Source organism: Bubalus kerabau, chromosome 23 (genome assembly GCF_029407905.1).
Source record: "Bubalus kerabau isolate K-KA32 ecotype Philippines breed swamp buffalo chromosome 23, PCC_UOA_SB_1v2, whole genome shotgun sequence".
In the NCBI taxonomy this organism is placed as follows: Eukaryota; Metazoa; Chordata; class Mammalia; order Artiodactyla; family Bovidae; genus Bubalus; species Bubalus kerabau.
In genome coordinates, this window is record NC_073646.1 from 42,758,412 (window position 1) to 42,771,247 (window position 12,836).

A 12,836-nucleotide genomic window follows, 5' to 3' on the forward strand; every position below is an offset into this window, starting at 1 on the left:
ACTGGCACCCTGGTTTTGAAAGCTTACTCTTACTGCCTCGAGGGAAGGGTTTGGTGGCACCTTCACGCTTCTAGAACTCCAGCTTGGCAGAGTTGTTCTGTCCCAGCTCCCCACGCCCCCAGCCATCCTGACTTTTCCTCTGCCTCCCGTGGGACCCTGTGCGCTACCCCTGCCAGGATATGGGCTTGCTGCACCCCTGGCCTGGGCCACCTCTCCCCCAAACATCCACGCGCTGTGCCCTCACCTCCAAGTCTCGAGTGTCACCTTCCTGACGCCGTTTTCCTTGACCTGTGTCCTCCTACGATTGCTTTAAATTACAGAACGGAGATAAACCCGCTCCCTGTCTGTTGCACCTAATTTTCCTCCTTAACGTTACAGCCTTCCAGTGCAGCCTCCCTGCAGCCAGGTGTCTTGGTTCAGGCCGTCACAGAATACCATAGGCTGGGTGGCTCAGAAATAGCAGGTTTATTTCTCACACTTGTGGAGGCTGGAGTCCGAGATCAGGGCACCGGCGGGTTTGGCGTCTGGTGGGCTCTCGTCCCAGATCTCCTCGCTGTGTCCCCTTATGGCAGGGAGCGGGGAGGAGCTCCATGGGTCTCTCTCATGAGGGCACCCATCCCCTTCAGGAGGCCCCCACCCTCACGATCTGATCACCCCCCAAAGGCCCCACCTCCTAATGCCATCACAGGGGGTTGGGGTGGGTAGGAGTATAATACGGGGGTTCTAGGGGACTGGAGCTTGGTCTGAGGTAACAGGCATTTTCATCTGTTCTGGTCCTCACAGTAACCTTAGCACTTAGACTATCTGCTGTGAAGATGTTGCTTAACAAGTATTTGTGGAATGCTTCCAGGCCTGCGTGTACCCACCCTTCCTGACTGGGATCTGCTGGGCCAAGTTGGAGGGGTGGTTCGAGGGTCTCTGGAGCCCCTCAGGGTGGACCCAGTGCTTCTGCCAGAGTCACACGGTAGGCAGGCCTCCCGGCCATGCCATCCCACTCCACCAGCTGGACCTGGTCCACACAGGCCCTTTTCTCTCAGGGTTCCTACAGTGAGCCCCGTGGTGATGAGTGTTGCCACACCTGTGCTGTCTGATACGGGCTCGGGGTGGGCAACCGGGGGCAGCTCGACCGGGAGCACCTGCTGGGGATGAGTTTCACCTGCTCTCTGCGAGGCCCTGCAGGGACCCTGGGCAGAGGAGGGCCTGCGAAGGGGCTGGACAGGGAGCAGGCAGACGTGGCCCACAGCACACCCTTGACCTGTCTGCACAGTGGAGGTGACGGGGGGGCGCGAGATGAGGAGTGGGCACAAAGCTCCTCCTGGACCGCACGTCCCCGGGTGCAGTGTCCTCGGTGGCCTCTGCCAGCTCCTCCCCCACCCCAGGCTAGCTCTCTGCTCTTCCCGTTCTGTTCTCGTCTTTGTCCCAGTCTCCCACAGTGGCCCATTCGCGTCACCGGGACAAGACCGTGGGAGGAGGAGACCAGATCAGGGGTTCTCGGGTCAGAGGACTGACACAGGAAGTGCAGAAGACCCCAAATGGAGTCCATTCCACGAAATCGGAGGTTGTGACAACTGCTTGTTTACACTTCCAAGCCTCCGTTTCCTTCTCCGTAAAGCGCGAGTACCGATGCGCGCATCCAGGGATTGAACAGGATCACAGAGGTGAGACCTCCTAACGCCAAGGCAAGACCTCCGAACACCGAGGCTGGGCTAGCAGCGAGCCCAGTCCTCTGTTCTGCTCCCCCGACCCAGCTCTGGCCCAGCCCTCTGTGATCCTGCCCCCACCAGCACCACCGAGCCCGCCTGTGTGTGGACCCGCCTTGGGTGGTGAGGAAACGGCCAAGAGCAAGAGCACAGAAAGACGCAGTCTTGGCTCTGGACCTTGGAGATCCTTATCAGGCCGGGAAGCTGGGATACCTACGCCCAAAGCGGGAAGCCCACACCCGCCAGCGCACAGCGGGGGGAATGAAGAAAGGCTGCCAGCACCCTCAGCAGCCAGGGCCAGCGTGTCCTCAGGCCAGGGGGTCCCCGAGCAGCCCCCGGACCCAGCCCCGCCTCCAGAGCGCACGCGGGCAACTAGGAAGGCTGGCCTGCGGTGTTGTCTCGGGGGCAGGGTTCCTACAAGCATCGACTCTGCAAGCCTCCACTGAGCACCTGCTTTTTGTCAGTCCCGGTGGTGGGCAGACACATCCCCACCCCCGGGCAGCTCACAGTATGGGGGTCGAGACACTGATCAGAGGACTCCAGGGTGAGTTCAGTGGGTGAGGCAAGAAGGCCTCCCTGAAGCTGGGGGCTGAAGTGGCGCTCCAGTCCGCGGGCAGGACCCAGCCTGTGGTCGGCGCGCGTGCGTCCGAGGTGACTGCACCGCGTGGTGTATCTGCTCCCCTGTGCACTGAGGGGAGCTGGAGGCGAGGCCTGGCCTCTAGACTTGCTCCAGGCCTGTGGCCCTCGGCCTTGCCAGCCGGTGCAGACCGTCCCCGCCCGCCCGCGGCCCCGCCCACGCGCCCCGCCGCGCTTGCGTCACCGCCCACGCGCCGGCAGCCCCGCCTTCGCGCCCCGCCGCGCCTGCGTCACCGCCCAGCCGGCTGGATCTGGTTCCAGCCGAGCCCGGCCGGCCTGACATGCGCAGTGCGCGGGGGCTGCGGCGGCCAGGAGGCGCCGCGCTCTCGGCTACACTTGGCGGCCGGAGAGCCGGAGGTCAGTGCTCCGGGCCGGGAGGGGGCCGTGGGGGGTTCGGGGGCTCGTCCCGCGGGGCGGGGGCGGCGCCCTGCGGACCGCGGACTCGGGGCGGAGGCCCGGCCTGGGCGCGCTCGCCGCGGAGCGGGCCCGGGCCTCGAACCGCGCCTCGGCCCATACCCCTGCCGCCGAGGCCTAGGGCCCTCTGCCCCCGCGCGAGTTCCGGAACCCCGCGCGTCTTCCCGCTCTGCCGGCAGGCGGCGTCTGCACCGCGCCCCCGGGCTGTCCCCTCGTGGGGCCCCGCACTCGGGCCTCCGTAGCCGGAGGCCTCCGTGGCCCCGCGAGGCCCGCCCCCGCAGCGTTAAATGTCAGGGCCTGGGGGCGGCACCCGCCCGAGCATTTACCGCTTTGCTTGCGAAATCGCTTGGGTGTGAGGAACTGGTTACTTGGCTCTGTGACGTTTTTTTAATTCATTGTTACACTCAAGAATTCTTGAGAAGTGAGAAAAAAAGCCAGCCAGTAGTTCCCTAGTGTTTTGAAGTGATGGGCGAAATTACATTTAACAACAAGCGAAGTGATGAGGTAGTAACGTGCTTTCTTTTGTCTTTTTCCCCGAACAGTCCTCATTCTGGTGCCTGGAGGGCCGCCGGGTCCCCGAGAGGCCCGGGTGGAGGGGTCCGCACTCGGCCCTGGTCGTGCAGGCTTCTCTCCGAAGGGCCCGGGGCTCGGGAGCCGCTGAGGACGACTGTCCAGAGCCTGCTGGGTCGCCGCGGGGCGAAAACGTGATCGAAAATCCTGTGCAGAAACGTGGGGTTTTGCTTTGAGGGAAGCAGTGTCGGAGTGGGAACCTGGTGCTCGGGCCCACCTCGACTGCGCGGGGAAGAGGTCTTGTACGCATTTCTTAAAATGAGTCTGGTTTTCCTTTAAACGGCAAGATCAGGGCTGCCAAACTAGGAACAACTTCGCTGATTTTTCGGCAGTTGCTGGGAATGACGCCTTCTGCGTGTTGAAAGTTGCTTCTAGACTCCCAGCTCCTGTACTTGACGTTTCAGCCAGCTCTACCGGTGCTGACTGTTCTGCCGGAACAGTGTTTCCAGGTTAAATGCAAAATGCAGCCTGAACCCCTCGCGGGCCTCACGTCTCCAAAGATTAAAGGGCAGCGGACTCGCTCGGGCCCAGGCGGGCGGAGCCGTGGTCTGCGGAGCGCAGCGGCTGCTTGGAACTCTGCCAGTGGAGCCCGGGTGACCTTTGCCTTCCGATAGCTGGGATGGCCCACGTTAGTTAGGCTGTTGACTGAGCAGAGGGCAGCGGGGCTGCAAGCCTGTGTGGGCCTCCCAGTAGTGAAGGTTTCAGGGAGGGTTGAACATTACCCTCTTTCCTTAAAAGCCAAGGAAGGCCCACGGGGCAGTGCACCGCATGGACATCAAAGCTCCTGCAGAGGACGGCTGATGCCGGTGTGCTCCCTGGATGTGGGCTCATCAGCCTGGAAGCCTGGCTGAGATTCTGGGAAGCGATGAGGTTTGGGGGTTCATGAGGATGCCTGCCCCCTGTAGCTGGGAGGGGCTGTGGGGAGGAAGCGGGCAGGCAGCCTTTCCTGTCCTTAAAAGGCCCTGAAGGCTGGGTGAGGAGCCAGGTTTCCCCCCGTGAGTCAGTAGACGCAGGCGGCTCCCGCTAAACCCGGTGAGAGGACTCGCTGGCCCAGCTCACCGGGGAGCCGGTGGCCTCTGGAGGCGGAGTTGCTCCCAGACTTGGAGCTGACGGTGGGGCCTCACCTCAGCCCTACATGGGAGGGCTGGGGATCTTCCCAACGCCGCGTGTTGTGTGCTCTGCGGCCCCTCTGCTGTATCCCCGGGGACCATGTGGGCCTGCACACAGCGCCCTGGGGGGCAGGTGCTGGGTGCAGCAGGTTCCCCGTGTCCAGGCCCTGGGCCTCGCGGGGTGGTGCTGACCGTGTGCCTGCCAGCGGGCATGATGCTCACTGCCCCCACTGGCTGACCGGTGGGGGGAGGGGGGCTTGTTTGCATTTTCGTTGCACTTGGCTCTCCTGTGACCACAAGTCCCCGAGGGCTCCCCCATCCCCACGGCTCCTCCCCAGCGTGGGGGGCGGGGGGGGGGTCCTGCCTCCCAGCCCTCCCCCAAAGCCCTAGCCTGGCTTTGCTCCCTTGTCCATTCACGGGCAGGAGCAGATGGACGGCCTTTGGAAAGGTAGTGAGTGAAGTAGCATTTGCAGCATCTTAGGATTTTCTGTTTCCAGAAATCGAATCTGATCTTTATAAACAGGGTTTCCGTCTCAGGGGGTTCATACCAGGCCTCCCCTTGGACACGGGTTGGGGCTCACAGTCTGTTCTGGCTGGGACACCACCACCACCACCCCACTCCTGGCCAGAGGAAACCAGAAGGTGGTCCAGCACAACCTTGGGAGGTCCCCGCCCCGCCCCCAGGTCATGCAGGCGGAAGCTTGGGGGCCTTGAAAGGATTTGTCCGGCTGGTCACCGGCTCCCTGGCTTTGGCACCCTAATCTGTGTATCCTGTGTCTTCTGGCTTTTCTCGTGCATGTGGACATAAACGTTCATTTTAATTCTTGGGTCACAAGAGAAGCAGAATGAAAGTTAAGTCTGTGATCCCTGGTGCCCCCAGCCCGCTGAGTGTACCTCCAGGCTCAGAGCCTTGGTTCCGAAGCTGGTCTTTGACAAGGGCCAGTGTCTCCCACCCAGGTGGAGAGCAGGTCCTGCTTGCGGCCAAGGCCGCAGGGTTTGAAAAGTTTAATGTGAAAGACCCTCCCCAGAGCCCTGGCTTGTCTGGGAGGGCCGTCAGTCCATGGCTATGTTGAGACCCCTGAAACCCTCCCCTCTTCCTCTGTAACTGAGGAGGTGGTCTCCTGCAGGATTTGTGGGTGTGTGTAAAGAGGATCTGATGTGTTTGTCTTACTGTCCGAGCCCTGCGCAGAAGAGGCTGGAAGGGCAGGGGTGGGCTTGGGAAAGGGACGCCCTTCCTAGGGAGAGCCCGGGGCCCTGCGAGGTGTCAGAGCTGGAGACTTGGGCTGGGCCTGGCGGCGTCTGAGCGCGGGCTCCGTCTCGCCCGTTCGGGGCTGACTGGGTCTTAGCGTTTCCTTCCACTGTACGTGTTGCCAGTCGATGAGAGCGGCCCCGGGGTAGGGGGCTGCAGGGCGGGGGACAGGGACGTCTCACTGTGTCCCCTCGTGTTCCTGTGCCGGGTGGGTTGATGATGCAAGGAGGCCGTATGCTGTAATCTGGTCTGGTTCCCTCATCTGAAGGCCCTGCAGCGTCCGGATGGAGGGCCCAGCTCTGAGGGCCGCCCAGCCGAGGCAGCCGCTGTCCCTGTCCTCCAGGAGCTCACTTGGTCCGGCCGTGCGCTCCTCGAGGCCAGAGCCCGCGTCTGCTTCCCGCCAGCACCAGCGCCTCTGCAGGGCCAGGACCCACGGCAGCCCTGTGTCCTGTGCTTCCTAAAGTTGTTTGGAATTGTTTTAACCAGGGCACTGCAAATAAAAGAAGGGCAAACAGCACTTTCTGGATCAGCAGAGGTCACTCAGCGTCATGCTTTGGGGGAATGAGCCCCTAAAGAACCCAGCGGTTTGTACCTGCGTTTTGTATTTTTAGGGGTAACTTAAATATCTGTGTCTCCCGTGTTTCTGCTGTGAGTGTGTAGGGAGGCTGGGTGGAGGGCTCGTGGCGTCTGTTGCTGTCCAGGTTTTATAATTTCAAAATACAAAGTTTTATTAAAGTAACGTAGGAAACACTCTCTTGTTCTTTATTTTCGGAAAAGGAAAGAGTAATTGGCTACTGCGAGTAGCGCTCGGTCGCTCAGTCGTGTCTGACTCGGTGAGGCCCCGTGGACTGTGGCCCACCAGGCTCCTCTGTCCCCGGGATTTCCCAGGCAGGGACACAAGTGGGTTACCATTTCCTCCTCTACATTGCGAGTTACCCTTTTGAGTTTTAATAATAGCAGTAACGCATATGGTGAAAGCTCAGTTCTCAGAGTGGAGCAGTGTCCCCTGGGAGCTGCAGACAGGGACGGGGCTTCCTGCCCGGGATGCCCGGCTTCAGACCGGAAGGAAGACTGGGCTGTATGGCCTGGGGAGGCCCCCGGCCTGCAGCCCTGAGCTCTGCGAGAGGAGGCAGGGCTCCAGGCCTTGGCAGTTGTTGGACAGAGAGAGACCTGTGGTTGAGGAGCACCCTGGGCTCTGAGCAGTTCTGGAGAGTTGTGCCCTTTGTGGTGCTGTCCGGCCTGTGGGCAGACAGCCGAGCAGAGGACTGGACTCTGCCGCCCACACACACACACACCAGGGCCACTGTGACTGGGACCCCAGCCTTCACGCCGGGGCGAGGTCTCGCCTTACAGCTCAGACCTGGCTCAGGCTCATCCGTTACTGACGAGGACTTTTCACACACCTTTCTAGTCTACTGATTGTGTGGGGTTGGTTGAGGGGTTTTACCCAGACAGAGAATGTGGGTTATGGGCCGGTGGAGAGGTTTCACCTGGACACAGCGTGTGGGTTATGGGCTGGTGGGTGGGGGTGCTGCCTTGCAGCTAGCCGGCCCCCACCCCAGCCTCCCCTGCCCCTATATCAGTGGTCAGCCAGGAGCAGCCCCCTTCCCCCCGAAGTCCCACTTGGGGGGCACGTCCTGCTGGTCCAGCCGAGTCCAGGCACCTGCGGGTGCTGGCGGGGCAGGGGAGCTGGACCCCTGGGCTGTCCTGTTTACAGCAGGAGGCTTCTGGGGCCCATGTGGGTGATGGGCACTGCCGTCCCCCCGCCAGGTCGGCCCACCCCAGGGCCCCTCAGCTCCTGTGAGTTGCTGGAGAGATCTCATCCCCACTCCCAGTGGGGCCACAGCCCCGCCGTGAGGCCTGAGGGGTGGCTTGAGACCAGAGACGGGCCCAGGCAGCTTGGGATCTCTGAGGGTCTAAGGAAGGAGAGCCCGCCAGGCCCGTGCCAATCTGAAGCCATGGTGTAACCCATCAGCATGACATGGCGAGGGCCCCCAGCACGACCCCCACTCAGGCCGTCCCAGCTGACCCTTGCTTGGCCCCTCCTCAGACCTGGGACCCTAAGGGTGGAGAGGCAGACTCCCTGCCCCCTTCCCAAGCATCAGCGCCTCTGAGCGAGAGCCGACAAAGGGTCCAGGCTCCGGTGGGAACCCCTGCGTGTGGTCTGGGAGGCTGAAGTGGTCCAGGCACCCCACACGGTGGGACCTGAGAGGCCCCAGGGAGCTACACTGACTGGCTATCTCCACATGCACACGGAACTCAGGAAAGCCTCCCCTGAGCGTGGCACAGGATCAGGGTGCAGGAGGGCCACAGAGAAGGGACCCTGACCCAGCTATCAGACCCCTCTGCCTTCCCGGGTCTGTGCTGGGCCTGCCAGCCTCCTTGTGGCTGAAGACTCTGCTCCCCGAGGCGGAGGGAAGGGAAGAATGGCTGGAAGAAGCCTATTTGTAACCAGGACCCTTGGCCACCTGAGTGTGGGCAGGGTGCCAGCCCTCCATGTGTACTGATGGAGGAGCAGATGGACCCTTCAGGTCCCCCCACTGCCCTGGCCTCCTGGGATGCCTGGGTCCATGTCCCGCCCTCCCAGATCCATGCTGGCTCACATTCCTGCTGCTGCTCTGCAGTGGGGGCCAGATCCCCTGCCAGCCTCCTTCCTGTACCCCTCCATGGGGACAGCGGTACCTCGGGCCATCACGGGGCCCACGGGGCCCCCCACGAGCCCTCGGGGATAGGCACTCAGCTCCATTCCCGCCAGGTCTCTGATGAGGGCGTCTCCTCTGGCCTGGGGGCAGCAGCCAGCACCCTGTGAGATCAGACGGGTGGCTGGGACCCCCATGTCCTAGGAGACCCCCTCCTGTCCCTTCCCTGACCTGCCCGACCTGCTGGCCTCCCTTGGGGGTGAGTGTTGGCTCATCCCCAGGACCTTCCCCGGGACTTGAGGCTCAGTGGCCAGTGTGATGCCCGCTATGTGGCTCAGAGGGGCCGGGCTCCCTGCGTCCTTCAATGTGGGCTTCTCCATGAGCCTGGGGGTATCTTCTAGACCCCAGCCCGCTGCACTTTGGATCTGCAACAGCATACATGGACCTGGAGCCCATCGTGCTGGAATAAACCTCTGTGATTTCACACACGTGGACTCTGCGACACAAGCAGGCAAACAGGAGGATGCAGAGGATAGGGTGGTGGTTACAGACTCGGAGGCAGGGGTGGGGTGGGCAGCACGAGGGTCAACCCCAGGGGCCAGATGGAAGCGAGTGCTTCCCAGGCGGCGCTAGTGGTAAAGACCCAACCTGCCAGTGCATGAGTCCCTGGGTCGGGAAGATCTCCTGGAGGAGGGCATAGCAAACCACTCCATTACTCTTGCCCAAGAATCCCATGGACAGAGGAGCCTGGCTGCATACAGGCCATAGGATTGCAGAGTCAAGACGCGACTGAAGCAACTTAGGGTCCTCAGAAGCAGGGACTCACATAGTGTTACAAGCCAGTGTTACTCCAGCGAAGAATATGCTGTTTTAAAAATCTGATTTTATTCCATCAGCAGGAGTCTGGCCGTGACTGGTGTTGGTATTTTAGGCACGAATGTGATTCTTAAAGCGCGCACGCGCCCTGGGGCAGCCAGGTCGGGGCCCTGCTGTCCTGTCCTCCGGCTGTTCTGGAACCTGCCCCCACCCCAGGGAAGGCGCCTCCTGTGCCGGTGGGCGGCGTGTCTCACGTCAGGGCTGCCGGGAGTTACAGGGTGCAGCCCTGAAGCTCCACGCAGGCGGGTAAACCCCAGCTGATTCCAGGAGAAGGCGGGAGCAGCTGGAGAGAGCATCTCTCTTGTTTTAGAAGATTCCGGAAGGAGTGGGTGTGGCGTGGGAGCAGAAAGGGTGTCAGGGGTTGGCATCTAGGAGGACCCTGCCTGCCAGAGGCCCCACTGTGCCTCACTTTCTGGTGTGCAGGCTCTAAACACAGGGGTGTGCGGGGGCAGCGCCCAGGGCTCCGGGCCTGCACCCCACTGAAGTCGCCGCGTCAGCTTCCGGGGAGGTCCGGCAGGGCGGGGCAGGGCGGGTTGCATCACAGACCTGGCGCCCCCGCCCCTCCTGCTGCCCTCAGGCCTGGGGGACGGTCCTTGCAGGCACGTGCAGCTCCCCCGGGTCCGGGGCAGAGGGGCCTTGGGGGTCCCAGATCCTGTGCTGCCCCCTTCCAACACCCTCACGGCGGTCCCTGCGCTTTTAGGGGTCTGCATCCGCGTCCCCGTCCCCGGAGGAGCAGAGGGTCCTGGAGAGGAAGCTGAAGAAGGAGCAGAAGAAAGAAGCACGGAGGCGGCTGCGGGAGGCGGGCATCGCTGCGGCTCCAAGCCCTGCAGTCAAGCGCTCAGGGGCCGCGCTGGCCCTGGAGTACCTGTGCAGGTGAGCGGGGTCGGGGCGCTGGGCCTGCATCTCATCAAGAAAACGAGGGTCAAGCAAGCACCGGACAAGACGACGGTCTCAGGGTTTCCTTGAAAGGCTCAGGGGCACATGGTGGAGGTGGCGTCTCAGTGCCACCGTCGGCCGTCACCCCATCACCACCCCCGTCACCCCCACCCGTCACCCCATCACCCCCACCCCGTCACCCCCACCTGTCACCCCATCACCACCCCCGTCACCCCCACCTGTCACCCCCACCCGTCACCCCATCACCAGCCCCATCACCGCCACCCCCATCACCACCCCCATCACCCCCTCCCCAGTCACCCCGTCACCACCCCCGTAGCCCATCACCACCCCATCACCACCCCATCACCCCCACCCCCGTCACCCCGTCACCCCATCACCACCATGTCAGCCATCTCTGTCCTTCTGTGTTCCCACCCTCAGCATCGTTACCACCCCCACCGTCACACACACTGCACGCTTCCCTCCAGGAACTGTTCTTTCATGGGATCCTGGACACCCAGCCAGGAACTGGGGTTGGTGGCCCGGAGCCAGTTCAGAAGCAGGGCTGCTGGGGGGCCCTTGGAGCAGTCTGGGAGGGCAGACAGGCCTGCGCACGTGTGCAGAGTGAACCCAGAGGTCGGCCAGGAAGGGCGCCATGCAGACGGTGGGATTCTGGAGCCGCCTTCTTAGAAGGAGCTGCTTTGCCCAGGCTCCCTGGGGCTTGGTATAGGGCAGAATCCTCCCCATCCCTAGACAGGGCTGAGCCCTGGGAGTCAGTTGCAGGGCAGCCATTCTGTTCAACTCCGCTCCCCTCCCCTCTCCTTCCCTTTCTTTTCCCCTCCTTTGGGGAAATGCTAGAGCCTGGGGACCCCGCCCTGGGCCTGGGCAGGGCTAACGCCCCTGTTGGACAGATTGGGGCCTGCATTCCCCCCAGCCCATCAGAGCCGGGCACAAAGTGGGGGCGGGGGGCCTTGGCCCTGCTGGGATTCCTCGCGGGGCGGGGGCACGCTCCCCACTGAGACTTGCCCGCTGCCTGTAGGAAATCCACCTTTAGCTGCCGGTCCTCGCCCTGCAGCGACCACCCTTGACCGTGTGGAGCCCAGGGGGCAGGAGCCACCTGGTGGAGCAGCCTTCCCTGACCCTGGGCCTGGGCTGTTCTCTGCGAGGTGGGGGGGTGCCACTGGGACCAGGCCCCTCGTTTACACCTGGTCCCATCCAGGCGCTTCCCCCTGCAGCAGCAGCCACAGGCTCGGGGCCCACTGGCACTTGGGGGCAGCTCTGAAGGTGGTGGTCCCAGGGAGCGGGTGGTGGACCCACCCTCGATCCCTGGAGGGCCAGCTTCCAGTGGTCGCAGGAGACACCTCACTCCTGGGCCCTGCCCCATGGGTGGCACCTGAACTGGCCTCTCCTCGTCTGGGAAGAAAGAGCATCCTCAGGGGGCTGCTCACGGGGCGGCGGCCCCTCTGGGAGGCCGGGCCCAGCCCTTGCTGCCCCCCACCCCCCACGCACACGACAGCCAGTGCTTCCTCCCTGCTGACCTCCGGCCTCACTGCAATCACACAGGTCCTTCACCTGCAGGCCCTCCCCCACCGGGGCCCCGGGCACTGGGGCGATGTTCACGTGGCCCTGGTGTGTCTGCGAGCTGCCTCTGGGTTTCTTTGGGGCCCCACACTCCCAAGGCCCCAGCCCAGTGCTCATTGCTCCCCGAGGACAGGGCATCTGGAGCCAGTAAAACGCCCCCAGACCCTGGAGCCACCTCTGGGGCCCCGCTGACCACACGGGCATTGAGTTGACCATCAGGGAGGAGGCACTGTTTTGGGCAGACACCCTGCTTGTCCACGCCAGCAGTGAGGGGACAGGGCCGGTGGAGCCCCAAACCCTCTGACTTCTCAGGAGGGACCCTGAGACGCGAGGGGAAGTGAGGTTTTCAGGGGAGGTGAATGGGCCAGGGCGCAATGGGGGTGGAACCACAGGTTGGGGGCGGGGTGGGTGTTCTTTTTCTTAAAGGCCTATCAGCTGTAGCAGGAGGCAAACCCCTCGGGGAGGAGAACTCTGTAGAGCGGGGGATGTGAGGGGCTGGGTCCCCACAGCGGGCGCGGCCAGCGGGCGGGCGGGCAGCCTTCCCGCGGACCTGCTGGGAAGGCGGCTCGCGGGGGCCCCACCAGAGGGCGCTACGCTGCGGGGACCGCGCCCTCCACCCGAGAGTCGCGCGTCTCTGTGTGACTGTGTCCCCCCGGGAGGGAAGCGCAGGGGAGGGCCCTCCACTGGCCCAGGTGGACGATGAGAGGCGGCTCCTTGATCACCACCATCGGAGAGGTCCCAGGGCAGCGGGGCCCCCTCTGGGTGGCCCACACGGGCCTTCCCCCACCCCCAGTCGTGCCAGCAGAGGAGCGTGAGGGGATGGTGGGGGACCGCTGACTCCCTGGTCTGATGGCCCTTCCTTGGGCCGCTTCTAGGCCGCAGCCGGGCCCACGCGCCCCTGTGGGTGCAGAAGGCTGAGCGGGGCCCTGTCTCGGGTGCACGCGTTACGGGGTTCTGCAGCTGGGGAGTCGCCCTCCGCCCCTCCCATGCAGCCGGCAGCGCCGTGCCCCAGACCTCCATCCGCCTTGGGGCCTCCGTCCCAGCGTTCAGGCCTCCCCTGGGCTCTGGGTCGGCCTGGGGTCTGCCCAGTGTCCTGGTCACCCGGGGGCGAGCACATCCAAGGCCACGGGGACCCCTGCGTGGCCCTCGAGGTCGAGGGGTCCTGGCTGCTCCCTGCCTCCCC

General features: G+C 63.7%; 1 protein-coding gene and 1 long non-coding RNA gene across 6 annotated transcripts in view; both read left to right on the top strand.

Moving 5' to 3' along the window:
• The window catches only part of C23H7orf50 (chromosome 23 C7orf50 homolog), a 66,746-nt gene that overhangs the window by 51,335 nt on the left and 2,575 nt on the right, over positions 1 to 12,836 (top strand). For 4 of the 5 annotated variants that reach the window (XM_055562697.1, XM_055562695.1, XM_055562696.1 and 1 more), the window contains exon 3: positions 9,894 to 10,066. In XM_055562697.1, coding sequence (XP_055418672.1) covers positions 9,894 to 10,066 — 173 coding nt within the window. Of the gene's footprint in view, positions 1 to 1,278; positions 2,245 to 9,893; positions 10,067 to 12,836 lie in introns of those variants that run through there. The other variant, XM_055562699.1, reaches the window with a different exon arrangement.
• LOC129638126 (uncharacterized) lies at positions 2,596 to 6,427 on the top strand. Its single transcript, XR_008707712.1, has 2 exons — positions 2,596 to 2,693; positions 3,293 to 6,427. It is a non-coding gene; the product is annotated as an uncharacterized LOC129638126 (long non-coding RNA).